The sequence below is a fragment of the Rhinoraja longicauda genome, chromosome 12, assembly GCF_053455715.1.
Source record: "Rhinoraja longicauda isolate Sanriku21f chromosome 12, sRhiLon1.1, whole genome shotgun sequence".
Classification (NCBI taxonomy): domain Eukaryota; kingdom Metazoa; phylum Chordata; class Chondrichthyes; order Rajiformes; family Arhynchobatidae; genus Rhinoraja; species Rhinoraja longicauda.
The window spans coordinates 31,599,218-31,626,977 of record NC_135964.1 but is presented as its reverse complement, the minus strand read 5'-3'; the positions used below and the strand labels follow the sequence as shown (position 1 = coordinate 31,626,977).

Below are 27,760 nucleotides of genomic sequence, written 5' to 3'. Positions count from 1 at the left end.
TATGTTATTTTGATATAGGTATGCCATTTCAATGGCAAGAAAGATTGGAACGCGAGTTTATGCTCTTCCAGAAGATCTAGTCGAAGTAAAACCAAAAATGGTTATGACTGTCTTTGCATGTCTGATGGGGAAAGGAATGAAGAAAGCTTGAAGAATTTGAGCCACATATACCTCACATATACCTATGCTGGATGCAACTTTTAAATGCAGGACCTTTGCTCAGAAATGCTCCCAATTTCTTCTATCTGGCTTTGCTATTGCAGAATAAAGTGATAGATGAAAAATCTAATTTCCCCAATTGATATATAAAAATCTAAGGGCTTTCTAGAACACAGGCAAAACCACAGAAAAAAACTGCAATGTGTACACATAAACCAAAGAGTTTTGATAAAATGAAAGGTTTTTCCCAAAGCAGAAGCCATTTATCATTTACAAATGCAATCAAATACTATTTGGAGGGTGAATTATCAGGACCGATCGAGTTGTCCGACTGGTATTTCCTTTACATCCACACAGTGGCATAGTGAAAGAAAAAGAAAATGACAAATGTGGCATTTAATGTTTTCTTTTTTTTTCCCTCTGAGCTAATTCACAAATAATAGAATTTTTCACTGCTGTCAAGTAGCAGTTGATTTACAATTTTTTATCCCAATCACATTGTTAATTCTGAGACAACTTTCTCTACCTTTTTAATGAACAATTAATGTGCAAATGCAGCAAGCTCATCGTAATTGGCAAGATGTTCAGTGCAAGATGCTGCTTTCCTGAGTCTAATGGCAAACCAGTGTAAATCAGCTACATTGTGGTAATTTATAACTCCTGAGCTCTACCTTCCGCACTGCAAACTGCCGATAGTTTTGTGCAAAAAAAAGTAATCGGGTGCCCGTTAAGACACTTTTTTCAACTAAATTGAGAAAAGTATATAATCAAGTCAATGAAATCTCACATCACAAATTGCTATAAGAAATCAGCTTCTAAATAATTACTGGTAATAGCCCTCAAAAATAAGCTTGCATGTATGCTTACACAATGTTTCTTTTGTCATTCCTTCTTAGAATTATTAAAATGATTGATCATCTGCAAGTTGAACTATCAATAAACTGTTTCATTTATTGCAAGGATTCATTGATGAAGACCAAAATTACCAACTCTGTGTTCTTAACCAAGTTTACTAAGAAGAGTATGTTATATTTTGGTTTTGTAAAATTCCTGTTCAAATGCTATCTTTAAGCATAACATGCCGTTAATTTAAGGTACTTACAAATAAAAAATTTGCTCCTTCGTATAAATATGATGATGAAAAGAATAATTTGACGTCTAGCAAATACGAAATATTGCATACTCACACCAAATGGCTTTTTCCCCCGAAGGCTTGCCCTCATAATGGAAATTTCTACCATAATTCCACCATGTGCTGAGGCATTTACATTTTTAAATTTCAAAAATAAAACTTTATTCACAAAGATTTACAACAAATACAAAATGCAGTGCATGTCTTTTTTTACATTCATAGTGCTGATCAGTCAGTATAATCATAGAATTACTGGTTCTATACATTTGATGTGTGAGCATATACTGTATATAGAACACCATTCTCACTAATGTGAGTGGTACAAACATAAAGTATTTGAGAAACCACTACACCGGACAGCCCCGCAATGCTCATTGGTAGATGGAAAAAGAAAGACCTTTAGACACCAATTGTTCCCCATAAAGCATTTTAATTGACTGCACCAGGCTTCAGTGCATCCCTCAGCATGTACTACAATAGAGTGTGAGAGTAGGCAGCATTCCCTTACAACATCACGTTGTACTGGAAGAACAACAAGTTTCAGACAATTCAAAATGTGTCTTCTAACAACTTGATGATCTTCTGGCACTACTTGAGATTTGTCTCGGTATATGCGCCTGGGAGCAGCCTATAGATCAGTGGGTCTTCTGTTACGCAGCTGCGCTGGTGAACCTCAACAAGTACCCTTGCATGCTCTTCCAGAACGTTTTCGCAAAAGCACAGTCCACAAAGAGATAGATGATCATCTCATCCTCAATGTAGCCATCTCGATGGCAATAAGTATTGACAGTGAGTCTGCAATGGTGCAGGAAGGACCTGACAGGGAAAGCCCCCTCCACGAAAGACAATTAGTGAGACAATGAGTGCGCTAAAGGTGCAACTGAAGGGAACATTGGGCATCAATGGGGCCAGGCCCATCCTTTACTACCTGGTGCTAACATACTTTGATTCTGCACATAACCTGATGCCACCCCATAAAAAGTGGCTACCAGGACAAAGGCAATGTTGTACTTCTCCCCCTGTTGTCTGGGGACATGTGTATCACAACCTATCAGATGCATTCCATCTTGGATCATCAGAAGAAATGGAAAATAACTTAGGTGACAGCCATGGCAGAGAAGCATGGTATGGACAGCAACACCAAGAGCAACTCGCACCCTGACGACCAGGTTCTCGTCAGTCATTGTGGGGGAGCACCTCTTCCACAATCCCGGTTTTCCCACTCTAGCCAATTTTTATTTCACACCTAAGCCTCTCTGAACCAAATCATGGCACGATCACTGCTGTCCCACCTGCTAACAGTGCAAAAATACCATCATCCTGTGGCTTACTGGTAGCACTTTCACCTTTATGTCAATGTGTTTATACCCACTTGAGATCCCTGGAACGCTTCCAGATCAGGTTCACAGTTCAGTGCAAAATCAAGGGAACTGTTGGAGCTCCAATGCTTCAGAGGAGAGGTTAAACTGAGACTCGTCTATCTATGCAACAATGGACTAAACATACCGTGGTGCAGTCTGAAGAGCAGTAATCTGTTCTTCCTTTGCTAATCAAACCAAAAATAGATTCCTATTATTTGTCATAATTTCTGTCTGTGAAAACTTCTTGTGTGAAACGTGTGCAGCTCTGTGCTCCAGTAGTCACAAATTGGTTGTCAAGTGCTCTGTGAAGATCTCCTCAACTCAAATTTCACTGTACCTTAATTGGTACATGTGACAATAAACTGACTTTGAAACCTTGAAGTTGTTTACAAATCCTGCCGATTTTTCTTTTGTATGATACATGATCACTTTGCCGTCATTGTCAAAGATAGTTTAGCTGTATAGAAACTAGGTTCAGAGAATCCTACACCTGCCTTGTAGGTACGCCTTATTACACCACAGGGCATAATACAAATACAATACAATAAAATACAATACAATATATCTTTATTGTCATTGTACCCAGGGGTACAACGAGATTGGGAATACGCCTCCCATACGATGCAATAATTTAAGTAATTAACAGCAACTCAACGAAACGAAACAATTGTAACAGTTTTTAGACAGGGTAAAGTGCAAGTTGATTTATGCGTTGTGGCCATCCGGCTCAGCAGGACCGGTTCATAGCAGCTATGGCCCTGGGGATGAAGCTGGAGGTGCGGGCGTAGAAGGCCTTGTATCGTCTGCCCGATGGAAGGAGTTCGAACAGACTGTTGCAGGGGTGTGAAGAGTCTTTGTGGATGCTGGTGGCTTTTCTGAGGCATCGTGTGTTGTAGATGCCCTCCAAGTCTGGTAGCTGTGTTCCGATGGCCCTCTGAGCTCTATGGACTACCCGCTGTAGAGCTTTCCTTTCTGCCTCCGTGCAGCTGAGGTACCACACAGGGATGCCATGCGTTAGGATGCTCTCTATGGTGCAGCGGTAGAAGGTCGTCAGCAGCTGTTGGGGTAGACCAGACTTTTTCAGTGTTCTTAAGTAGAACAGTCTTTGTTGTGCCTTCTTGACCAGTGCAGCAGTGTTATTGGACCATGTTAGGTCCTCCGAAATGTGAGTGCCCAGAAACTTGAAGCTGGACACTCTCTCCACACTGTCCCCGTTGATAGAGATCAAGGCATATTCCCCGTTATGTGACCTACGGAAGTTGATGATCAGCTCCTTGGTCTTGGTGGTATTTAGGGACAGGTTGTTATCCGAGCACCAGTCCGCCAGGTTCTGCACCTCCGCTCTATAGTTTGTTTCATCCCCGTTGGTGATAAGCCCGATCACCGTTGTGTCGTCTGCAAACTTGACAATGGTGTTGGTGTCGAATGCAGGAACACAGTCGTGTGTGAAGAGGGAGTAGAGCATGGGGCTCAGAACACAGCCCTGTGGTGTGCCGGTACTCAGGGTGATAGTGGAGGACAGGTGCGGGCCCATTCTCACTGCCTGCGGTCGTTCCAGCAGGAAGTCCAGGATCCAGTCACATAATGACGAGCTGAGGCCTAGCTGGTGGAGTTTGGTGATGAGCTTGGTGGGGATGACCGTGTTGAAGGCGGAGCTATAGTCTATGAATAGCATCCTAACGTACGTGCCCTGTCTCTCTAGGTGAGTCAGGACAGTGTGAAGAGCCAGAGAGATGGCGTCCTCTGTGGATCTATTTGCCCTGTATGCAAATTGATGTGGGTCCAGGGAGTCAGGGATGCTGGATTTGATGTGTGAGAGGACCAGCTTCTCAAAGCACTTCATGACTATCGGCGTTAGGGCAACCGGGCGGTAGTCGTTCAGGTTGGAGATCTTTGCTTTTTTCGGCACCGGAACTATGATAGCCGACTTCAGGCACTTGGGGACCGTAGCTAGAGATAATGACAGGTTAAAGATCCTGGTGAATACCTCAGCCAGCTGTTCAGCACAGTCCTTCAGTACCCTTCCTTGAACTCCATCCGGTCCTGCAGCCTTGCGTGGGTTGACCCTTTGCAGAGCGCGTTGTACCTCCTGTGTGTTCAGTTGCAAGACCTGTCGCACCGCCTCGGCTGGGGTTCTTTCACTCAAGGTGGTTTTGCCAGTTTCAAAACGGGCAAAGAAGGTGTTAAGCTCGTTGGTCAGTGCCATATCGCTGTGGGGGCAGGCAGGGCTGCTCTTGTAGCCAGTGATGTCCCTGACACCCTGCCACATGCTTCTGGTGTCCGTGGTGTTGAAGTGGTCTTCCACCCGTTGCCTGTGGGTGTCTTCGGCCCTTTTAATACCTTTGTTCAGGTTTGACCTGGCAACACTGTATGCTGAAGTGCACCAGATTTAAAGGCATTGTTGCGTGCCGTCAGCAGGTTCTGTACCTCCTTGTTCATCCAGGGTTTCCGGTTTGGGAACATCTTTATCTCCTTGTCCTCCGTGACATTCTCCACACAGCAGTTGATGTAGGAGAGCACAGTGGATGCGTATTCCTCCAAGTCTATCTCTGAACCGTAGGTGGCCTGTTGTGCAAACAGGTCCCAGTCGGTGCGATCAAAGCAGTCCTGGAGTTGTAGGGTGGCATCCTCGGGCCATATTTTGACCGCCTTTATTGTGGGTTTGGTCTTGCGGATGAGGGGTTTGTATGCGGGCAGTAGAAACAGTGAGAGGTGATCGGATTGTCCCAGGGGTGGGCAGGGGAGAGCTCTGTAGGCGTCCTTTACATTGGTGTACACCTTGTCCAGTGTGTTTGAGCCCCTGGTAGGGCACTGCACATGCTGATGGAATTTGTGGAGCGAGGCTCGTAGGTCGACCTGATTGAAGTCCCCTGCAACAATGAAGGCACCGTTGGGGTGGGCATCCTGCTGCTTACTGATGGCCGAGTGTAGCTGTGCTAGTGCTAGGTTAGCATTAGCCTGTGGGGGAATGTATACGGCCATGATGATGACCACCGTAAACTCCCGCGGCAGATAATGAATGAATGAATGAGTACTTTATTGTCACATGTGACAAGTCCCGGTGAAATTCTTTGCTTGTATAAAGGGCGCCAACAAAGTTACAAAGCATCCCGCAACGGGTCCCCCATTGCTCTTCCCCCCACCCCTCACGGTGGTTCCCCCACGCCGGGTCCTCCACTGTTCTTCCCCCTCCCCCACAGCAGTCTCCCCACATCGGATCCTCCTTTGTCCCTCCCTCCAGCAGCGGCGTCACAAAGTTCACTCCCTCGTGGTCTGTCCTCATCCATCGGTCGGCGCCCTCATCGACCACTGCACCAACCTTCCACTATTGCCACTAAGTCCTCTCCTGACGCCTTGGTGGCAAAAGTGGCAGTGGAACTTGATATTAAAACAGGTGTTTCTGAGGTACATCTTTGATCCTCTGGCTCAGCCATCTGGGATGTGATGCCGAAAGATCTTTCTTTAAGAAGTTTTAATGGTCAGATTTATACAGAGTTTTGAAATAAATGTTGCTGCTTTTATATTTATTGAATGCATAATGCATGTTTGTCAGATGCAAGATAACAATTATAAGGAATGCAAAAGTCACCAGAAGCTGGTTGTAATCAATATATTTAAAAAACTGTAACAGAACAGGGGCAACTGGAAAAATTAGTCTGAAAGAAAAACTTATAATAAGCTTTCTTGGAAACTGCGGCAACTGCAAAGCAAAGTTGCACTGTAATCAATGAGTGAGGTGAACTATGGTTTATTTTGATCCAGTCCCAATGGATATTTCATGGTTGAATAATACAATATAAAAGGATGTGCCAAGAAATCAGGAGGCAAGAGGCAGATTGCTCATGCTTCAATCTGCAGGCCAAACAGAAAAGATCATCTCTGTAGTCTCTGGGTTGGCAAATAACCAATTGTGGCTCTGTACCATCTGCTTCAAAGTAACAGACATGATAGCAATGGGACAGCAGGAGCAGCAAGGGTCATTTCCCTACTTCCAGCTTCTTTTCACTCAGAACTGCAGCATCAACTAACATTCTGTGCACACAAATAACATATGTGCTTAAGACATTGATTAAAATGGCCAGCAATTCCTTCTGCTTTCCCACAAACCAGTTACAATCATGATAAAACAGCCGAATTTCATTATATTGCTAATGCCTCCAAGGACAATTAACTGCATAAGTTACCATGCGTAGTTCAGTCCCTAACATTACAAAATGTTTCTAGTAATACTGGAGAAGATTTACAAAACATGATATTAGAACCGAGGTTATAATGGTCAAACTGGACCTCCTATGCAGTTACCCGTTAAAACTACTCTGAAAGTGCCTCCAAAACAGTGATATCTATACACTCTGAAGACCTGCTGAAGATAGTATCAGAAAACATTTGAAGCCCATGAATATTATCACAAGACCACTTCAGTCATCTATGTTCAGCAGGTATGTTGTTCACATGTCTGACACCATGGGTCCCAATGTGGGGCAGCTGGTAGAGCCACTGGCACACAGCTCCGGAGACCCACACTCGATCTTGACCTTGGGTGCTGTATGCGTGGAGTTTGTCTGTCCTCCCTGTGACTACATGGGTTTCGTTCAGGCGCTCCGGTTTCCTCCCACATCCCAAAGACGTGTGGCTTAGTAGGTTAAATGGCCTCTGTAAATTGCCCACAGTGTATGGGGAGTGGTAACATAGAATTAGTGTGAATGGGTGCCGGAAGGTCAGCTGTACCTTTCAATAAATATTTGGGCAATGGCCATGATAAGATTTAGGATAACAATTAATAAGGAAATAAACTGACAAAAATCAGAGTAGTAAATTGAAGGAAACCTAATTTTGAGGGACTGAGAATAGGACCTGGGAAAATAAAATGACAGCAGAGGGGAGCATAACAAGGGAAAATAGAACAAGATTAAGAATGATAGAAAACAATTAATGCAGGAAAGGGGAGTAATAGAATTAAGTTATCCATGCCTGCCTACACTGAAAATGAGAAAATAAATTACAAAACGTTTTGCCAACATTAGCCGTTATCACAACTTAGCAGTCTTCACACTCTGAAACTCTTCACTTCCCCACCATTTGGCAAAGACTACAATTTATTTTGAAATTTAAACCCCAGAGCAGTGCAAATGTAATACAGGTTTCTGATCTGCAATTGGTCTGGCTTTGTTTAATTGTTTTTAAATTAGCTGCATGGGATTACAGATGAATTGTTTTGGGTTGCAAAATGACACTTTAAATAAAGCAGGAGGAAAGGGGATCTAATCTAGTCACACTTGAACTCTCATCCACCTCCCATCTACTCACAACTCGGATCTGTTCCCTGACCGGTGCTGGCAACAACCTTGTTTGTAAACTGGATTCCCACAGGTATAAAGTTTAACTAAAGTGCAAATACAGTGAGTCCCATAAGTCAATAGTCCAGGCTATGTGACAGGACGCAAAACCTTTCTGCATTGCATATTTCTAGTGCTGCCCAAGATGGCATATTATACTTTAGCTTTTACTTATTTAATATATACCTTTACAATTGAAGAAGTTGCATCTTCACCAACAAGGTAAGTGTGTGAGTCTCAAACTTCAAATTGTCAGTATGATCTGCCATTACTTTTTGGCAACAACAGCAATTAATTAAATTGGAACAGTTTTCTCTATATTGTTTCTTTTATTATATATTGAACTTTTTGTTGTTGTTTATTTTATGTACTGAGTACATATCTGTTGTGCTGTGGCAAGTAAGAGTTTCATTGTTTTGTTTTGGGACATATGACAATATAAAATTCTTGCCTCTTGACCTTTGGAATGGCAGTTACAAAGCTGTGCCTTGATTTTATTTATTTCTCTTTCACAACAGAAATTTGAATGTTTTGCATCAATCTATCTTATTTCACTTACAATCAACATAAATTGTTGATGGGGATTAAATAAATCTTTCTAACAGTTGATCAATATTTATCGTGCAATTGTCCATTTGAAAATAATTAATATTATCTTCAAAACATTCCTTTTTTTTTGGTTTTTGATCTTGTTTAGAGATCAGGTTTTGTCTATTGAGCCAAAGTCAGAAGAAGAGATTCAAGTTATCAAAAAAATATCCAACCAATATAAGGTAAAAGCTAATTCCACTGTTTTAAAACACTTGTCAATGTTTTATATTACTATGGCTTTTCATTAAATAATTTGAATATGTTTACAATTTACTTTAAAACTCCATAACATATTTAAGGAGCATGCAATCATCGTGATTCATAATGTTACTTTCTGTATGTAGACACAGGAAATGCAGATGCTGGTTTATAAAATAAAAGACAAAGTGCTGGAGTAACTCAGCAGGTCAGGCAGCATCTCTGGAAGACATGGATGGGTGACGATGGAAGAAGGGTCCTGATCCAAAATGTCACCTATTCATATTCTACAAAGATGCCTCCTGACCCGCTGAGTTACCCCAACATCTTGTGTCTTTTAAAATATTTTTTTTCGTCCGATCTGGTGTGTAAATTGGTCACAACCTTTCCTATTTTAACAAAGAATACACCTAAAATAATTTGCTATGAAGTGCTTTGAGGCAACCCAATGACATGAAAATCACTAAATAGTTCCTTTCTTTACACATTCTTTGCTCTTAACAGTTTTTGTTTTCATTCCCTGAACCTTTAGATTAGCAGCAAACTCCTGTCCTGGTTTTCAAGGAGTTCTGTTCTCGCTCCCTCTCACCTCAGATGGAACAAGGATAGAGTTCTCCTGGTCCTCACCTTTCACCCCACCAGCCTCCGCATCCAACACATCATCCTCCGTCATTTCTGTCACCTCCAATGTGATCCCACCACCAGTTACATCTTCCCATCCTTGTCCCTTTCCCCCTTACGCAGAGACCACTTCCACTGCAACTCCTTGGTTAGCTCAACACTTCCCACCCAAAGTACCATCTCCTCTGGTCCTTTTCCCTGCATCGCAGGGGATGTAACATCTGTCCCTATACCTCCTCCCTCACCTCCATCCAAGGACCCAGCAGTCCTTCCAGGTGAGACAATGGTTCATGTGCACCCGTCTAACTGCATCTACTGCATCCAGTGTTCACAATTTGGCCTCCTGTACATTAGCGAGTCCAAGCGTAGACTGGGCTACCAATTTGGCCGAACGCTTATGTTTAGTCTGCACCAGTTGCTATCCATTTTAATTCTTCTTCCCATTCCCATACTAATCTTTCTGCCAGGGCCTCCTTCATTTCACTGCAAACTGGAAGAACAACATCTCATATTCCACTTGGGTAGTTTACAGTCCAACCATCTGAACATTGAATTCTCCAATATTAGGTAACTACATAACCCCCCCCCCCCCTCACATTTCTTCTCCCATAAAACCACCGCATCCTTCTTCACCTCCCCCTCCCTCCTCCCCTTCCCCTCCCCTGTGCACCACCTGGACTTGCATCTTTTTCTTCCCTCTCCCTTCCACTCCACCAACATTCCCTTGTCTACCCTTCTCTAGCTTCACAATTCACAACTCTTCAATTGTTTTGTCTCGTTTCACCTTCTGTCTTTTCACCTTTGGCCTTGTCTAACCATCTGTCTATCAAATAAGCTACCTCACCTGTATCAACCTATATGCCCCCCCCCCCCCCCTTTCAGTGTTCTCCCCCCCCCCCCCCCCAAATCAGTCTGAAGACGGGTCCCGACCCAAAACATCACATCCCAAAATATCACTTATCCATGTTCTCTGAAGATGCTGCCTGACCCACTGAGCTACTCCAGCACTCTGTCATCTTTCATGGAGATCGTCCTGTCTGGGAAGATCAAGTTCGCTGGAGGCCATTTAAGTTTTTCTGCCATGGACATCATTTCTATTACAATTTTCAGAAGCTGACTACCCTTTAATTCTACAATAGTACCTCGTAACTGGATAGCCTATCTTTGTACTCTTCTCTTTAACCTTACCCATCTGTTTTATGTTTTGCGCCTGTGTCCCAATTCTAAGCTCAGTTCATCGCTTGTACATGGTGTTAATCTTCCTGAGCATCATTGAGAATTCAAAGTAAACAAAAATATTAAGTAAATGATGGAAAGGCCTTGTGGCGTGAGGAACGTGGTGAGGAACTCATAATCTGTAACTGATCCCCTCGTAGCCATACCACATGACTGATCCAGCTCAGGTTTTGGTCGATTTTATCTGAAGTTAAGGCTGGTTATGGCACATTTGAACATATTAATAAGAAGCTGGCCTTGTCCATAGGCAGTTCTGTGGCAACCAAGCTCAATTGATGCTATTGGAATCAACAAAGAAATCCACCTTTATATCAATGCAACTAATATCGAAGAGGTAAAAACTCAGCTTTCTACAGGAAATATTACACACAGGTATGTCAAATATTTTTAACGAATTAATGATGCAAGTGTTATGGATAAGGGTCTGTTGCAAAGCACTCATATTGTGCAGCTCTTTAGGAGTGAGCTTTATGGTGAGATCTGGCAATCAAGTGCCCTTTCTTAACTCTCCTACCATCCACAAATGCACAACTTCCAGTTGGGTTCACCGTAAAGCAGTCAGGAGTGGGAACTCTGTCTCACCCAAAAGGTGATGAGTTCCAGTTATAGCACTCCAAGTGATACCACCCTTGCCAACTGCACCATGAGGGGAGCTTTAACAGCATTGCTGGCCTCTGAAGCTCGATTGGTCCGTCCTGTGTTTCTTAAATAATTTTGTTTGACTAATCACTGACTTTTCAGTGAGTTTGCATGTCCACAATGTTTGCATGTGTGTTATTTTCAGCACAATGATCGAGGATGTTCAGAAGCTCATACAAATGCAAAAACAAACTAATCAGGTATTTCAACCCCGTGGCTTCGCTTCTTATCATGAACAATATCATACATTGCAAGAGGTAAGGACTTCTTAAAAACTTTTATTTGAAGCTCTTGTGAAATAAATTGTTTATCCGAGATGTAGACATATTAAGTATATTTTTATTAAAATAATCTTGGCTTACATCCCAGAATGTAGAAGGAAATAGGAGAAAGCAAATATTTTGATCATAATAGTCCAAAGCTCTCTGGAATCAGGAATTTGACATTGATTTGGGAATTGGCAAATATTACGCCACCATTTAGAATGAAAGGGAGGGAGAAAGCTGGTGATTAAAATGTAATGTTTGAGGATGTTATTGCAGTCTATCATCATTTTGAGCACATCCTCAAGCATAAGTTGATCAAAGAATCAACATGGAGCTATGAAGACAGGACTAGGTCTCACTAATACAGCTGAGATTTTTGAGTCACTAGCTTGATGGGTAGGGTAGTGTCCATGGAATTGCCTCGATAGGCTTCGGAAGGCATTTCATAAAATGCAGAAAATTGTATCGAACTGTAAAAGCTGGTTTGATAGGGAGCAGGAGACAAAAACTACAAATGCCATTAGCCTAACTGGTTAAGTGTAACAAATATTTCTTTGCACGGATTTACAAATGAACCTCAGCTTATCACCAGAAAGATAAATTTAAATTATGCAGTATTTTAAAATTTGAAGATGATACCACAAGTCATTGAAAACAAGAAAGCTTCATATTTGTAACGGAAATCAACAGAGACAATTGTCCATTAAAACCATATCTCAGGCGTATTAATTTAAGGAATTTGGTCTCATTTATTCACTACCATTTTGTTTTTTTAATGATATTACTTGCTCGACTTGCTTATTTATGATGATCCAGAGATTGGGAATTGCATAATTGCCATGTGGAGATTTTGCCTCACCTCACGTCCTAAAGACAGTGTAGTTACCTTTCGAGGTTGGAGAGAGACTTAGTAAATGCACAAAGTTCAAAACCTAAAAATATACCCTTGCCACTGTTACATGGTGGTGCAAATCTATTTTATTATTATAGATACTCTTGAATGTATGCATGTTTTATCTCTGGTGGAGATTTAATGTCAGAAATTCCATAATGTAGTAAGAAGCCGCTAAGTGGCAAGTAATAAATATGCCATTAAATTGTCTGAATAGTTACCCAGGAGATTCAATGGTATTACAGTTGTTGGGTCCCTCATCATCAACATTGGCTAGAAACTCAACCAGATCAACCACAGAAATACTGTGCCTACAAAATGATCACTGGTCAAATGGTCAAATGCAGGGCAGTAACTTGCCAAGGCTACTCCAACAGTGGCACAGTGGGGCAGCGGTAGAGTTGCTACCTTACCGCACCAGAGACCCGGTTTCGATCCTGACTATGGGCGCTGTTGGTACAGAATTTTTATATATGTTCTCTCTGTGACCACATGGGCTTTCTCCGGCAGCTCCAGTTTCTTCTCACATTCCAAACATATGCAGGTTTGTAGGTTGATTGGCTTCTGTAAACTGTCCCTTGTGTGTAGGAAAGAACTGGTGTACCGGTGTTCGCTGGTTGAGTGTGGCTAGTGGGCCAAAGGACATTGTTGTGACACTGTATCTCTAGGACTTAAACAAAATGTCCCAAATCCACAACATCTACCAAAAGGATAAAAAAAGTGCTGGAGTAACTCAGTGGGTCAGGCAGCTGAGGTGACATTTCAGGTCGAGACCCTTCTTCTGACCGTTTCCACAACATCTACCATCTGGACTCAACAAGCATATAGGAAAACCAACAGCTACATGTTCCCCTCCTAGTCACGCACCATCCTGACATGGAAATATTTCCTTGGTGATGCCGTAAACAGTGAAGAGGATTATCAAAAAATACAACAAGATCTAGATGAACTGGGAAATGCGCCAAGGAATGACAGATGGGATTTAACTTAGAGATGTGCAAGATGTTGCATTTTTGTAAGTTAAACCAGGGCAGGACTTAAATAGTAAATGATAGAACCCTAAAGAGTGTTGTAGAGCAGAGACCTGGGGCTACAGGTACATTGTTCCCTGAAAATGGCAACACAGGCTGACAAGATGGTGAAGATGTTTGGCATGCTTGCTTTCGTCGGTCAGGATAGACAGGGACTATTTTTCCAAAGCATAGGAAATTGAGGAGTGACCTTATCGAAGCACATAAAACCATGAGGGGCATAGATAAAGTGGATGGTCACAGTCTTTTTCCCAGGGGAGGGGAGTCTAAAACCAGAGAGCATATATATGGTAGGGGAGTTTAAAACCAGAGGGCATAGATTTATGTTGAGTGGGGAAAGATTTAAAATAGACCCAAGGGGAGCTTAGTTTAGAGATACATGGTGGAAACAGGCCCTTCAGCCCACTGAGTCCACGTCGGACACATTTGTTCTATGCAGCAGTTTCCATAAAGAGGTGGGGAGTATATGAAATGAGCTCCCAGAGAAAGCCATAGTAGTGGGTCTATTTGTTAGTTTAAAAGACATTTTGACAGGGACATGGAGAAAAAGATTTAGAGGGATAGAGGCTAAACACAGGTTAATGGGACTGGCTCAAACTGACTTCTTGGTCGGCATGGGTAAGCTGGGCCAAAGAACTGTTTCCATGCTGTATAACTCTATGACTCTACTTTACACTATTACAAATGTTCATATTAAAGAGCTGATGGGGAAAGGAAATGGAAGGGCCAGTGATGCAAAGTGGTTTTAGGTGAAATCATTCAAATGTTACTCATTCTGTAGCATAAATTTGCTGTATTATTTTAACAAGTAAATTATACAGGTGTTGTCAATTATGCATAGACAAATAAACAAAAAAAGTGATTTCTGGTTACTGGACCTAAAGCAACTGCTTTAATATAAATTCACTAAATTTGAATTCACTTGAGGGGAAAACAGTCAGAGAAGGAGCGATAATACCGAGAACACAACAACAGAAAAGTTATTCCAAAATATTTAAATAGTAAATCACCAGAAACAGCAATTAACTTGAAGGTGACTGTTTAACCACAATTACTGCTTTTTTGATTAAAATTTGTGGTTTTCTTTAACAGCTCTCCAGGATTTGCTGAAGGATAGTGGATTGTGTTTGGATTATGGTATTACTACATTGTCAGATGGCAATGGACACTGAAACACTGACAGTGAAATTTGACAGCCTTTTCATACAACCCATCCCAGAAGTATATATACCTTCTGCCAGGGAACATTCTGAACAGCAAAATCTGCCAGAGGACTGATCTGGACAGATAGAGCATTTGGGCTCCAACTGATCCTGTAAATTAGTTTTAGGTTTAACAGTTGGAGGCTAATTCAAAGGAGGAGTTGTATCTACTGAGTATAGTTAGTCTGAATGATTTGGCTGGGTTTCCTATAAGAAAATAAGAGGAGTATGCCCCAAGGACCCTGAGTCTGCGCTTTTATTCATTTTGATGAAGGGTAGTCCTGTGCCTTTTCCATTTTCATGCAAGATCCCACATTCTCAGTCTCCCTTTCAGTCATTCTTTCTTAATATAGATTAAAAGTGCAGCAGTACAATTGGGCAGCTGAGATGTTTCTTTTATGAATTTCACACTCATCCTTTAGGGATACAACTAGACACTTTTTCTACAATTGTTTTTCAATTTATTTATCAAAAAAAATCTTACATTCCACAGTTTCTTTTTATCTTCAAACGTTTTCACCTTTATTACTTTGAAAGGTCCCGACCTGAAACGTCACCCATCTTTTTTCCCCAGAGATGCTGCCTGACCCACTGAGATACTCCAGCAGCTTGTATCTTTCTTCTGCACTGTCTAAACTGGATTCAATATTTCCATATTTGTAAAATTATAAAAATGAATCTTTAAGGCGGGAGAGCCTCATCCTCTCTCGTCTTTACTCTAATAGGGTCAGACGCATGGTTCTTTTCTGCAATTTGCTCAGTGCTTGATTGTTCTCCTTATATTTTGGTGACCACAGTTTGATCATAACTTCTCTTACATTACATTTTATTGGTAAGATGTTCAAATTCTGGACTAGGACTTAAACCGTACAACCTGCTGGCTCACACAAAAGCATGCCCAACTGAGACGTGAACATTATAAGCAAATTTAGCTCAAATTATCCATTTTCAATGAACACCCACATGTCAGTGGAAATGATGAATATTCCTGACACATACAGGAGACAAAGGTCACCCCTGAACATGATAGTTGTAATGTAAAAAATCCATATGACCGTCTTTGTAATATGAATTATATTATTTGATATTATGCTATTATTCACAGATTTATTTATGGATGTCACAAATTACCAGTGCATATCCACCCTACATTCAAAAAATACTTATCGGGCCATCAGCTGAGAAGCGTCTAATTTATGTCTTAAAGGTACAACCGTATTATATTTGTGAATATTTTCCTCTTTCAAGAATGACCATATCTTCATCCCGTACAACTTTCTCACCCCTCAGATATTCAAAGGTGTTGACCAACCAAAGGGTGCATTGTGGATCGACTGTGGTATTCATGCACGAGAATGGATATCACCCGCATTCTGTCAGTGGCTTGTGCAACATGTAAGTTAAAATGTGGTAGGAAGAAACTGCAGATGCTAGTTTAAACCGAAGATAGACGCAAAATGCTGGAGTAACTTAGTGGGACAGGCAGCATCTCTGGAGAGAAGGAATGGGTGACGTTTTGAGTCATTTTTGGATTACTCCAGCATTTTGTGTCTATGTAAGTTAAAATGATGGGAGCAAATAAATACATTGAGCTTTGGTTTCCCATCCCACCTAAATACTTGAAATACACCTCTCTGGGATTGTCCTGGAGTTTCTAGGAAAATATTATTATCCAGGATATTGCTACTGGTGATGCTGGGGTAAGCAAAAATCATAGAAACATTAGACAGGTTGCACTTAATTTATCTTTGAATAATTTAAACTATTATAGGACGATTCCGAATTTAAAGAAAAAAAGGCATTTGATGTCAATAGAGATCCAATTGCATAATAAAAAGACTGCTCACATTTCCATTGGTACAGTGAACTGCTGCTGCATCTGGGAACAGTGATTACAACATAAGTTTTAAGTTAGTTATGAATAAGGATAAAAAGCCTGGACTTTGGGGGAAGTTACTAAATTGCGGTAAGGCAGATTACTGCATTATTAGGTAGGAGCTAGGGAGAGTAAATTGGGAGCAGTTGTAGCGACCATAGAGAGTGGTCCTAGTCGTCGAACCCTCAGATTGACCAGCAAGGTCACGTGTGGGTGCGACCGTAGGTATTGGTCCAGAGAGTGACACCGCTGATTGGACAGCGTGGTCATGTGCGCTTTTGGCGCCCGAAAAGAGTTAGTTGGGAGACGTCTTCGAAGAGAACAGTTAGTTTTAATGGTTGTCTGTAATCTTGTTAAGAAAACTTTGTAATCGAATATTGCTGTCGCAATAAACTTCTTCAACAAAGAACAAGTTTCCAGACTCGCCATACAGTTGTTATTGGGCAAGTCCACATCTAACATGTGGGAATTGTTTAAACGTCAATGGATCAGAGTTTAAGTCTGAGATGTTCAAGTAAGGAAGAAATATACATTTGGCAAGAAAAGGGAATCTTGGATGACCAAAGAGGTTGTAAATATAGTTGAAAGTAAAGATGAAATCAGACAGGGCATAGATTTAAGATGAGATGGGCAAAGTTTAATAAAGGGGCATGTTTGTTTTTTTACAGAAGGTGGTGGGTGCCTGGAACCTGATGACAGGTGTTGTAGTGGAGGCAGATATGATAGGGGTATTTAAGAAGCCATTAGATAGGCACATGGATATTCAGAAAATAGAGGGATATGCATCAGATGCAAACTGCGGGGATTATTTATTTTTGCTTATTGTTCAGCATGGACATTGTGAGTGAAAGAGCCTGGTCCTGTGCTCTACTGTTTATGTATTGTTCTATGTTCGATGGCCTGGATGGTGGGGATCCTTGATAATGGAATCTGCTTTCATGACCAACATCATTGTAGATTCTTCGAATGCTGGGGAGGGCTGTGAACTAGGCTAAGTTCACCACTTTCTGCAGCATCTTGCATTCCTGTGCAATTGTGTTTCAGTGATATAACCAGTCAGGATACATTTTATCATAGTTTGAATATTCAAATAACATGCCAAATCCCTTTGAACTTTTAAGAAAGTAGAGATGCTGGTTGGCCTTTTTTGTGATTACATCTATGTATTGGGCCCAGGACATAGGTATTAATGCTCAGAAATCTATAACCGCTAACTCTCTCCACTGCCGACCCTCCAAAGGAAAGTGCCATGTAGTCTCTTGACTCCTTCTTGCTGAAGTCAACCAAGTTCCTTGGTCTTGATGAAGCTGAGCGATAGGTTGTTGATGTGGCACCTTTTATCCAGTTGTTCTATCTTTCTCCTGTACGCTGACTGATCACCACCAATGATTCAGCCAACACCAATGTTGTCGATGGCGAATTTATAGATGGCACCTCCAATGCAGCTCCTCACAGTCAAGGATATAAAGAGAGTAGAGCAGGGAGGAAGCATGCAGCCTTGAGAAGCACCTGTGTAGAAATGTAGAAGTGAGGAAATGTAGTTACCAATCTACACTGATCAGAGGTCTGCCAATGTGGAAATCAATTATCCAGTTACAAAGTTGTTACATTAATATCTCTTATTCCGACTATAAATTTAAATACTTTGACTTCCATTGATCCTCCTTTGCATGTTGCAGATTTCTCACACCGTGAACGATAGAAAGGGTGGGTTAGCCATTGCTATTTTTAAGGCGACTTTATAATAGTTATGAGATTGTGGCACTCTTTATGATATATGAGCTAAAGTGTCATTTACACATTGGCTTAAGGGCCTGTCCCACTTAGGCGATTTTAAGGCAACTGCTGGCGACTAGGCTGTCGCTGAATGTTCGCCGGGGTGTTGCGGGCATGATCGTGAGGAGTCTTCAAAGAATCGTAGCGGATCTTGGCACGTTGCTGAAAAAATTTCCAGATATAAATTTCTCGGCGACAGCTGGCTTATTGCGGGCACTGTCGCATGCTGTCCCCAGGTTTGCTAGGTTGTCGCAGATGCATTTAGAAGCACATAATATTAAATTAAGAAAAGGCATTTGAAGATACCAGAAGATAGTTTTGTTTAACCAATTTATTTACCGTCAAGACATTTGACAGGTAGATTGGAGGTGACCGTTTTGACGGTCAGGTAAGTGAGGGAATTTTGCGATGTTTCCGAAGATGATGTAATCTCTTAGCCAGGTATTAGTTTCACAAAAAAAGCAACTTGTATCGACCTGACTTGGCATTGTCGTGGTCATTGTTGTAGGGTAAATGAAAATTTCGTTGATTTGCTAGGACTTTGACAGTCGCCGGCAGTCGCCTTAAAAATCACATAACTGGGACACGCCCTTTATAAATCATAAATGGCATTTCCTGGTTCAGGGAAAGTAGCACCTTAGAATATGCCGGCAAAATAAAATTAGTAAGTCCATGTTAAAAGTTAATTCTAAGAGTATTGATTTAATCTTAGGATGTGGTAAAGAAAACATTTGTTTCTGGATTAATTGCTCAAGATACTGGTGGGGCAGCAACTTTAACTGCTGCAATCCTTCTGATGCAGCATCCATGAATGGGGTTCTAGAATTTAAACATGATATGGATGAAGGAGTGGCAATATATTCATAAACCACAATGGTGCGACTTGGAGGACACCTGTAGGTGGTAACATTTCCTTGCACCTCCACACTCCACCCTAATGAGTGTTCAAGGCCGTGGGTTTGGTAGATACTTTTGAAGAAGGTTTGGCTAGCTGCAGCAATATTGTTACTAGTGTACACTGCATCCAGTAATTTCCAGAGTGGCAAATATTGGTTTCAAACAAGCAGGACACTCTAACTTGGTTGTTGTTGATCTCACCAAGACCACCATTACCAAGGGGTACATGTAAAAGATGGAAAGGCTTTGAAGGGTGAATGTGTTCAGTCACTCACTACAGGATATTTAGCCTCTGGTTTAGGTTTAGATTTATTATTGTCACGTGTCGAGGTACAGTAAAAATCTCTGTTTTACATGCTATCCAAACAGATTTGATATACTATACATAAATACAATCAAGTCGAACTCAAGTGCAATAGAGCAGAGGGAATGATAGAGTGTGCTCCTGTAACCATAATATGGTTGGTTCAGTAGAGTTTTTGTTCAATGGAATCCCCCAGGATGTTGTTGATGTGAACCTCAGCAATGATAATGCCACTGAATATCAAGGTACAGTAAGTTAAACATTTTTTTATTGGAAGTAGTTATCGCTGTTACTTGTAGAACACAAAGTCACTTACTATATATTAGTCTGCACCTATATATTGTCCTACTCTAACTGCATGAAGATATGGGTCATTTTATATTCTGAGGATTTGCTGATTTTCAGGTGGCCTCCTCAGAATGCTTCAGGAATGTGGAATAAGTCATTTCAGGTGAAGAATCAACTGAGGACATCATGAAAATTGGGATCATTAAGGTTTCTAATGAAATGTTTTGGAATTTAAACAAAAATCAGTTTGTAAATTGTTAGGGAAAGTTCAACAGCTGAATGTCTGCTCTGATCTTGCTAGAATATGATATATAACTATTACGATATATTTGATTGATTTTTGTGATGGTTAGATTGTTCAATGGTACTTTATTGTCACATGTACCTAGGTACAGTGAGATTCCTTGTTGCATACAGTTCAGTAAAAATCTTACCATACACAAGCACAATCATACTTAAGTACAAGAGTGTAAGAATAGCAGATTACACCGAGGTAGTACACAAGTGTTGCCATTTTCTGGCACCATTTTGTATGACTCAAGGGATCTTGTTTATCATTTTCAGAGTAACAATGGGCATCTACAATTGCAATACTAAAATCCAAAATGTAGCACACATCCGTCTACAAATATAATCAAGTATGAACATCGTGAACTGGCGGTAGGATGTAGATGGACCTAATTTTAGACTAATAGTTAACGGTTCTGTAAATGTGCCTCTAAATGAAAGCTTTGAATATTTCACATTTCAGCTTATAGACACAGAGGACAAGATGATCACCGACATTCTAAATTCATTTGAAATATACATCCTCCCTGTGTGGAATGTTGACGGCTATGATTACACCTGGACAACGGTAACAGTTCTCAAATTTAATTTGGTCTTGGGTAAATTAAGTGTTTTTTTAACATAATCATTTTCATGATTTGTGGATATTGCAAGTTAATCTGAAATGAAAGTGATAATGTCATGTGGCTATTGGCACAATTCATCTGTACTTCAGTTCCATTTACTTGTCTTACTTATCTTTTCAAACTGTGAAAACGCAGCAGATTCAGAGGAATTTCTGAAGTTTTCTGGGCAAGATATAAACAAATTATGTAAATTATTTTTAATGCATTGGGCTAGCCCTGGCTCAGGAGAAGATGGTTTAAAAGTACTAAACTTAATACTTCTAAATTTCTAGGTTTCAGCTATGAGAGTTTTGCCTTTTTTAATGCAGAACCCTGGGAGTGCCTAGCTGTCACTTCTGCTCAGCTGGAAACAAATCCCCATTTGCCCCTCAGATGCTTAATTTAAAAGAAAGTTAAAACAAAATCCACAGCTTAGAATTTTCTATACTGATACTATTATATCTCAAACATTAAACATTAAAACAATGTTTTACATTGAATATTGCAGAATCGTTTTTGGAGGAAGAACCTTTCCAAGCATAAAATGGGACAGTGCGTAGGTACTGACCTAAACCGGAACTGGGATGCAGGCTGGGGTGGTGAGTAGTTCAAACACTTCAAAGCACAAGGCTTAAACAATAATGTTTATTCCAACTTTCTCTTTGGGTGAGGTGTCTCTGCAATTAACAACAATTCTGGTCACCACATTATAGAAAGGATGTGATAGCTTTGGAGAGGGTGCAGAGGAGATTCACCAGGATGCTGCCAGGGATGTAGGGCCTCGGCTATGAGGAGAGACTGAGCAGACTGGGGTTGTTTTCCCTGGAGCAGAGAAGGCTGAGAGGGGACATGATCGAGGTGTACAAGATCATGAGGGGCATAGATAAGGTAGATGGCGGGGAACTTCTTCCACTGGTGGAAGGTTCAACAACGAGGGGACATAGATACAGGGTAAGGGGAGGGAGGTTTCGGGGGATGTGAGAAATAACTTTTTCACCCAGAGGGTGGTTGGAGTCTGGAACTCACTGCCTGGGGTGGTGGTGGAGGCGGGAACACTCACAACGTTTAAGAGACATTTGGATGGGCACTTGAAATGCTACAACATTCAGGGCTACGGTCCAAATGCGGGAAAATGGGATTAAATTAGACTGTGTTTGGTAACGGGCGGCGTGGACACGATGGGCCGAAGGGCCTCTTTCTGTGCTGTAGGACTCTATGACTCTATGACTAAATTATTGTTCATTTCCGAAACTGACTTAAATAACTTCAGGAATTCTGTATGTATCTGCTGTGCAAGAATTTTGCCACTTTCAGCACTGTAAGTAGACAATTTGTCACTGGGGCATTTATCACCATTTGTAAGTGAAGCCATTCACTTGATGCAGGCCAGAGCAATAGATATAAAGAACAAATAACAATGAGAAAAAGAATGACAATCTAGTCTAAATTCTTTCAATTGGAGATTGATCTTCCCATCTGAAAAGGAAGCAATCCATCTCTGCATAACCAGCAATTCACCAACTGAAAGAATATCTCAACAATGGGAGCAGCTGCAGATCACTTAACGCATTTGGTTGGAGATATGTAAACTGTTGCATTGTATTTCTTTCAAACACCACTCCTGCACTAGAACCAAGTACGTGCTTGGTTGTAAACTACGGCCCAGCAAGTAACAGATATTAGTGCAAATGGTAGGAATGATGATCATAGGAAGCCTGGAATGAAGTTTAAACAAGATTATCTTTTTTCCAATGGATGACTCCTATCATTGAGCCCAAAGTCCATTATTGCACCTAGAAACTCCCTTATGCGTTTTTTCTTGAGTTTCTTTGACAAACAAGCCCCAGAGTCTGAGGTCTGAAGCTTAAACCCATGTGTATTGATGTAGGAAGAATGAGCTTGATCAGCATGCATAAACTGAATAAACTTGGTCTTTGTACAAAACCCGTGCCAGTCCAGATTCAACTCTGAAGTTGAGATGGGTGGGGATTTTCGGGGAGGGTAAATTGTTGTAAACAGAGAGATTAAGCAGATTGGACCTGAACATTCTTGACTTTGAAACAGTTATAGAATAACCCCCAGATTTTTTGATACAGAGCTTGCTGAATGATAATGTTTCCCCCGGCTAAGGTGTCTAGAGTCAGGAGACTCAAAATAAAGAGATGGCCATTCATGGAGATTTATTTTCATTGTGTGTGAATTTCCTATCCAGAAAGTCTGGCTAAGTCTGGCTGTTAGCTATGAGGAGAGGTTGTGCAACTAAATTAAACTATGGTAGAAGTGGATGGCTACTGCTGATGTACAATAGTACAAAAACCGTAAACGGTAAAGGATTTAGAGAAAGAACTTAAAATAAATTAAGCTTCATTATTTACTATCCTGAAGGCTTGGTGGGAATTTAACAATCTATCAGTTCATTTTGGTTATTGTCCCTTTGCAGGTCATGGTGCATCAAACAACCCATGCAGTGAAACATATGGTGGACAATACCCAGAGTCTGAACCAGAGGTGAAAGCTGTTGCTGCTTTCATTAGACAGAGATCTGATCACATCAAGTGCTATATCTCAATACATTCATACTCTCAAATGATTTTGTTTCCATATTCCTACAAAATATCCAGATCAAAGCATCATAATGAATTGGTAAATCATTTCTCAAATGTTGCAAGATTGCTTACATATTTACATAAAAGAGCAGCCATCATTGAGTAATAATCAATGCCTACAATCTCTTCCTCCCTCTATTCTTTAGAATCAGTTGGCAAAGAAGGCCGCTGCTGCTCTCAGGTCGGTGTATGGGACCAGGTACACATATGGGAACTCAGCAAGAACAATCTGTGAGTGTGGCTTTTATATTTTTAAAGTTAGTGAAATCATAGAGTGGAACAATTCATATTAATGGTTTAATTTGTCTCTTTGATGCATTAATGGATTTCAGTTATACACAAGAGGCCTTCTAGCTCATTGTTGCACTTCTGATTTTATGGCTATCTAATTAAGTACATTTAATCCGTGCATTTGCTCTCTTTAGGTATTGATTAGGGATTATCTTGGAGGAGCAACAAAATAAAGGCTTGTACCAGTTATGCTAATATTGGGTAAATAAATAACAGAAATTCACATTTCTTCTGAAACTGACCACGGAGTCTGCTTCTATCATTACAGTCCATTGTATAAAATAATGCTTATTTATGTTGCTTCTGATCCTTTTACCAATCACTCTAGGGATAATTGGAGTTTGTTCAAATTGTGCTGACCCATAAGGATTTTTTCTGATACTTCAGTTCTTTTCCACATACTCAGATAGCCTTAAGCCAGGTGATGTAAAATTTGGGTATCGTAATATTTCTGGAAACTATTATTTGGTTCTGTGGAGATGCACTACTACTCCTACAAAACTTCAAATTCTAGCGCTAGTTTGGTTGGAGACAGCTGGGCTTCCAATGACAAATTAATCTGATAGTTTAGAATATTAATGTGTGTAACTATTATCAGCATTCCAAGGACTAGGTCACAAGGTGAGTTTACAAATATTTAGCTTAAGAACACCAGAATATAGAAGTTTAAGTGATTTCTCAAATAGAATTTTTTTTTAAAGTTATTGATATGGTAATTTGAAAGAGACGCATAGAGATCATGATCACAATAACTTTTGTATATGTCTTTGAATCTGCTTTTCTTTTCTCTTTATTGTTCAAAAAATATTCAAATCTCTTTTCTTGATCCACCTTATATTTGTCTGCATTGAAAATCCATCTATCAGTTTTGTCTACTCACGTTATTCAGTGCCTCTTCATAGCTTAATATTGTATTAATAGTACTTAGTAAACCTAAATTTTCACATCATTGCAAACATAAAATAATCTAATCTAATTTTTAGATCTGAAATACAAAACATTTCATTGAACAGTACCGCACAGGAACAGACCTTTCAGCTCATGCCTGTGCTGAACCTGATGCCAAATTAAATTAATCCTTCTGCCTGCACATGATCCATATCCTTCAGGTCCCTGCAAATCATCCTTGTCCCTTCTGGCCCTCCTAATTTCCTTCTTCAATTCATTCCAGCTTTCTTTATATTTGTCAAAGGCTATATCTGACTTAATCTTCATAAACCTTACATATGCTTCCCTTTGTGTTTGACCAAATTTACCACCTCTTTGGTCATCCAAGATTCCTTTACCTTGTCACTCCTCCTTACTGGAACATGTTGATCCTGATTTCTGATCAGCTGGACTTTAAAGGACTCCCACATCAAGACGTGGACTTCTGCAACAACAGCTGCTCCAAATTTACTCTCCTTAGCTGCTGGTTAACAATGCTTGTGGGACATCATAACTTGAGTACTCACCAATTATGCCTACCACCCGGACAATCTCTAGCTGCCTTCAGTTCCATGAAGTATTATTCATTGCTGTGTCCTATTGTACAACCTTACTGATTGCCTCTGAATGTACATTTGAACTACCTCGAGAGGCATTCCTCTGTGGACAAATTCAGTTCCTTCCTCAAAAAGCTCATTAGACTTGACTAGCCCTATGTCTACTGGTTCTTGACTCTGTGCATTCACCTTATCTATTCTCCTCATTTTTTAAAATATACCGCTATAAGATCACCCCTTAGCCTTCTGTGGTCCAAGGAATAAATACCTAGCTTGCCCATCCTTTCCAAATAGCTCAGGCCCTCGAGTCCTGACAACATCCTTGTAAATCTTTATCGCACTCTTTCCAGCTTAGTGACATCCTTCATATACCAGGGTAACCAAAACTGACACAATACTCCAAACGTGGCCTCGTCAACATGTGGTACAACTGGAACTTAAAATCCCAACTTCTATACGTGTTTGTATTCTGTTTATTGACTTGTGAGAGGATCCTCTACTAAGGCTAGTTCATAAGAAGTAACGACTTGGAAAGAAACATTTTATTTTCAAAATAGATTTCTAAGTCTCTTTCTTATCGTTATTACAGATTTATCCAGTGGCTGTTCGGATGACTGGGCTTATGACTTGGGCATTAAATATTCATTTACTTTTGAACTTCGTGATACTGGGAAATATGGTTTTTTACTCCCACCTTACCTAATTAAACCAACGTGTATTGAGGCCGGAATTGCTTTGAGTAAAATCCTACATCACACCATTCAAGACATTTGAATAAAGTTAATATTTGCTCATGACCATCAATGGAAATGTTTGATTGCAAATGTTCTCTGGCCTTTTTATGTACATGAACTGTGATTTTGTTAGTTTACATTTCACTGTGCAGATCTTTAAAAATATTTGAATTATTCTTTTTTGTAAATGTAACAATGATGTAAACTTAGTGCATAAAATTTGATTAACTTAGAACTAAAAGTGCACATTTAGTTACAAATGTTATATATGCATATACACATATATACATACATATATACACACATATACACATACATTGCATGGAAAAACTGAGTTGTGTCTAATACACGAAAGGCTAATCATGAAGCCCTGTACATTTTTCATTATTAGTGATCTTGGCTACAAATGATTTTATTCATTCAGAGCAAATTTGGTTGTGACTATATTTTCATCGAGCAATTCAATAGTCAGTTTAACTGGCAGCCTTCCTTTACAAATCCTTGAACAGAGAAGATCTCAGAGGTGAAAACCTTAGCTTCCTGTCCCAAATAAACTGAAAGGAAAGTGTATTTACATTTAATTGACACATTAGGTTAACCGCACTTTGCCTTAAGGAGGACTGAGCAGGCTCAGATTATGGCTCAGTTTTATCCAGTCATATGTCCAACGAAAGGGAAGTGCTCGATCCTCACTGAGACAATTTTGCATGTCTCTATTTTTTCTTTAACAGCAGCTAAAGTTGAACCAGGTTGTTCATGAGTAAAACATGTGAATCTGACATAGTATTTCTCAAATGTGCAAAAATCTAAAAATATATAGATAGAATGTGTGCTCTTCCAGTGCATAACAGCAACTACATCTAGAAAAATGAAACTCTACATACAAGTTAGATTTAGTATAAGGATGTACACTTGTTTTTTTCTAAACCCCCCTTAGGAGGCCCTCCATAGGCCAAAATGGGCCTAATTATGAATTTCCTCATTGAAAACTGATTAGTTTTTTGAGGTACTAGATATTTGGGTGGATCTGACCTAAGTACTTCTGGTCTGCCTGAACCACAAGGAGAAACTGAAATTTTATTCAGCGACTTTTTGCAGGAGAACAACTGTGAGTTAAACCAGTGAGAAGACACGGATGAAATGCTTTAATTACTCGTAGTCAGTTTGGATGCTTCTGACAGAATGATAAAAAAAAATCTCGTAAATCTACTTTTGGCTAATGTTCGAAGAGAAACTATGATTGCCTTGACCATGGCATCGACAGGCAGTGCTTTAACACTTTGAAAGGGGGGGAAAGCTATGCATTTGGCTTTTCAACTTACTTTAAATTTGACAAATGTGAGACTCCAACATGTAATATTGGTCTGAAAACCGCAAATGAACACATTCTAAAACATTGGAGATGCATTACGATATGATCAAACTTTATTCATCCCTGGAGGGAAATTGGTCTTCCAACAGTCACAACAGGTATACAAAAACTGGATTGTCTGGATTAATGTACAATGACTTACAAAGTAGCCATCGAAACATTAAACATTGCAAGATCTTATACACAATAATAAATTAATGCTAGGTGTTATTTTTGTGTCAACTGGAGATTTTCATCAAAATCTACCTGTACTTCCATGAAATATTAAAGCAGTTGAATTGAAACCCTGTATTGCAGTCTCATATATTTGAGGAAATGGGAAAACGATTACGCTTGAAAAATGATATGCAAGCACATTTGACTGTGTTTGCTCAGAGCTTACTGAAATTAGGAAGTGGGAAAATTAAACAGAAAGACTCCACAGGAATGATTTTGATTTTTTTTTTTAAAATCGGGGCCACAATGTTCCATCATTTTATGGTAGGATTCAAGCTATTTTCCCAAATGCCAATGGGCAATATTTGAATTACCAATGATTGCATTAAAAAGCAATTTGAAGCACCAAAAATGGCACA

General features: G+C 40.2%; 2 protein-coding genes across 3 annotated transcripts in view; both read left to right on the top strand.

The window, feature by feature from the left end:
* LOC144598870 (plastin-2-like) overlaps window positions 1-1,490 on the top strand; it is a 78,101-nt gene extending 76,611 nt beyond the window's left edge. For both annotated transcript variants that reach the window (XM_078409400.1, XM_078409399.1), the window contains exon 16: window positions 19-1,490. In XM_078409400.1, coding sequence (XP_078265526.1) covers window positions 19-151 — 133 coding nt within the window. In that variant the 3' untranslated portion in view covers window positions 152-1,490. The remainder of the gene's footprint in view (window positions 1-18) is intronic.
* Window positions 1,491-8,071: 6,581 nt separating this feature from the next.
* Window positions 8,072-27,454, top strand: LOC144598869 (carboxypeptidase B2-like). The gene is made up of 11 exons (XM_078409397.1): window positions 8,072-8,210; window positions 8,686-8,761; window positions 10,882-11,006; window positions 11,419-11,530; window positions 15,770-15,871; window positions 15,955-16,059; window positions 20,557-20,661; window positions 21,207-21,297; window positions 23,139-23,341; window positions 23,451-23,535; window positions 25,669-27,454. The coding sequence occupies exons 1-11, from the start codon at window positions 8,134-8,136 to the stop codon at window positions 25,851-25,853; spliced, it is 1,266 nt and encodes a 421-aa protein (XP_078265523.1). The 5' UTR covers window positions 8,072-8,133; the 3' UTR covers window positions 25,854-27,454.
* The last annotated feature ends 306 nt before the right edge of the window (window positions 27,455-27,760 follow it).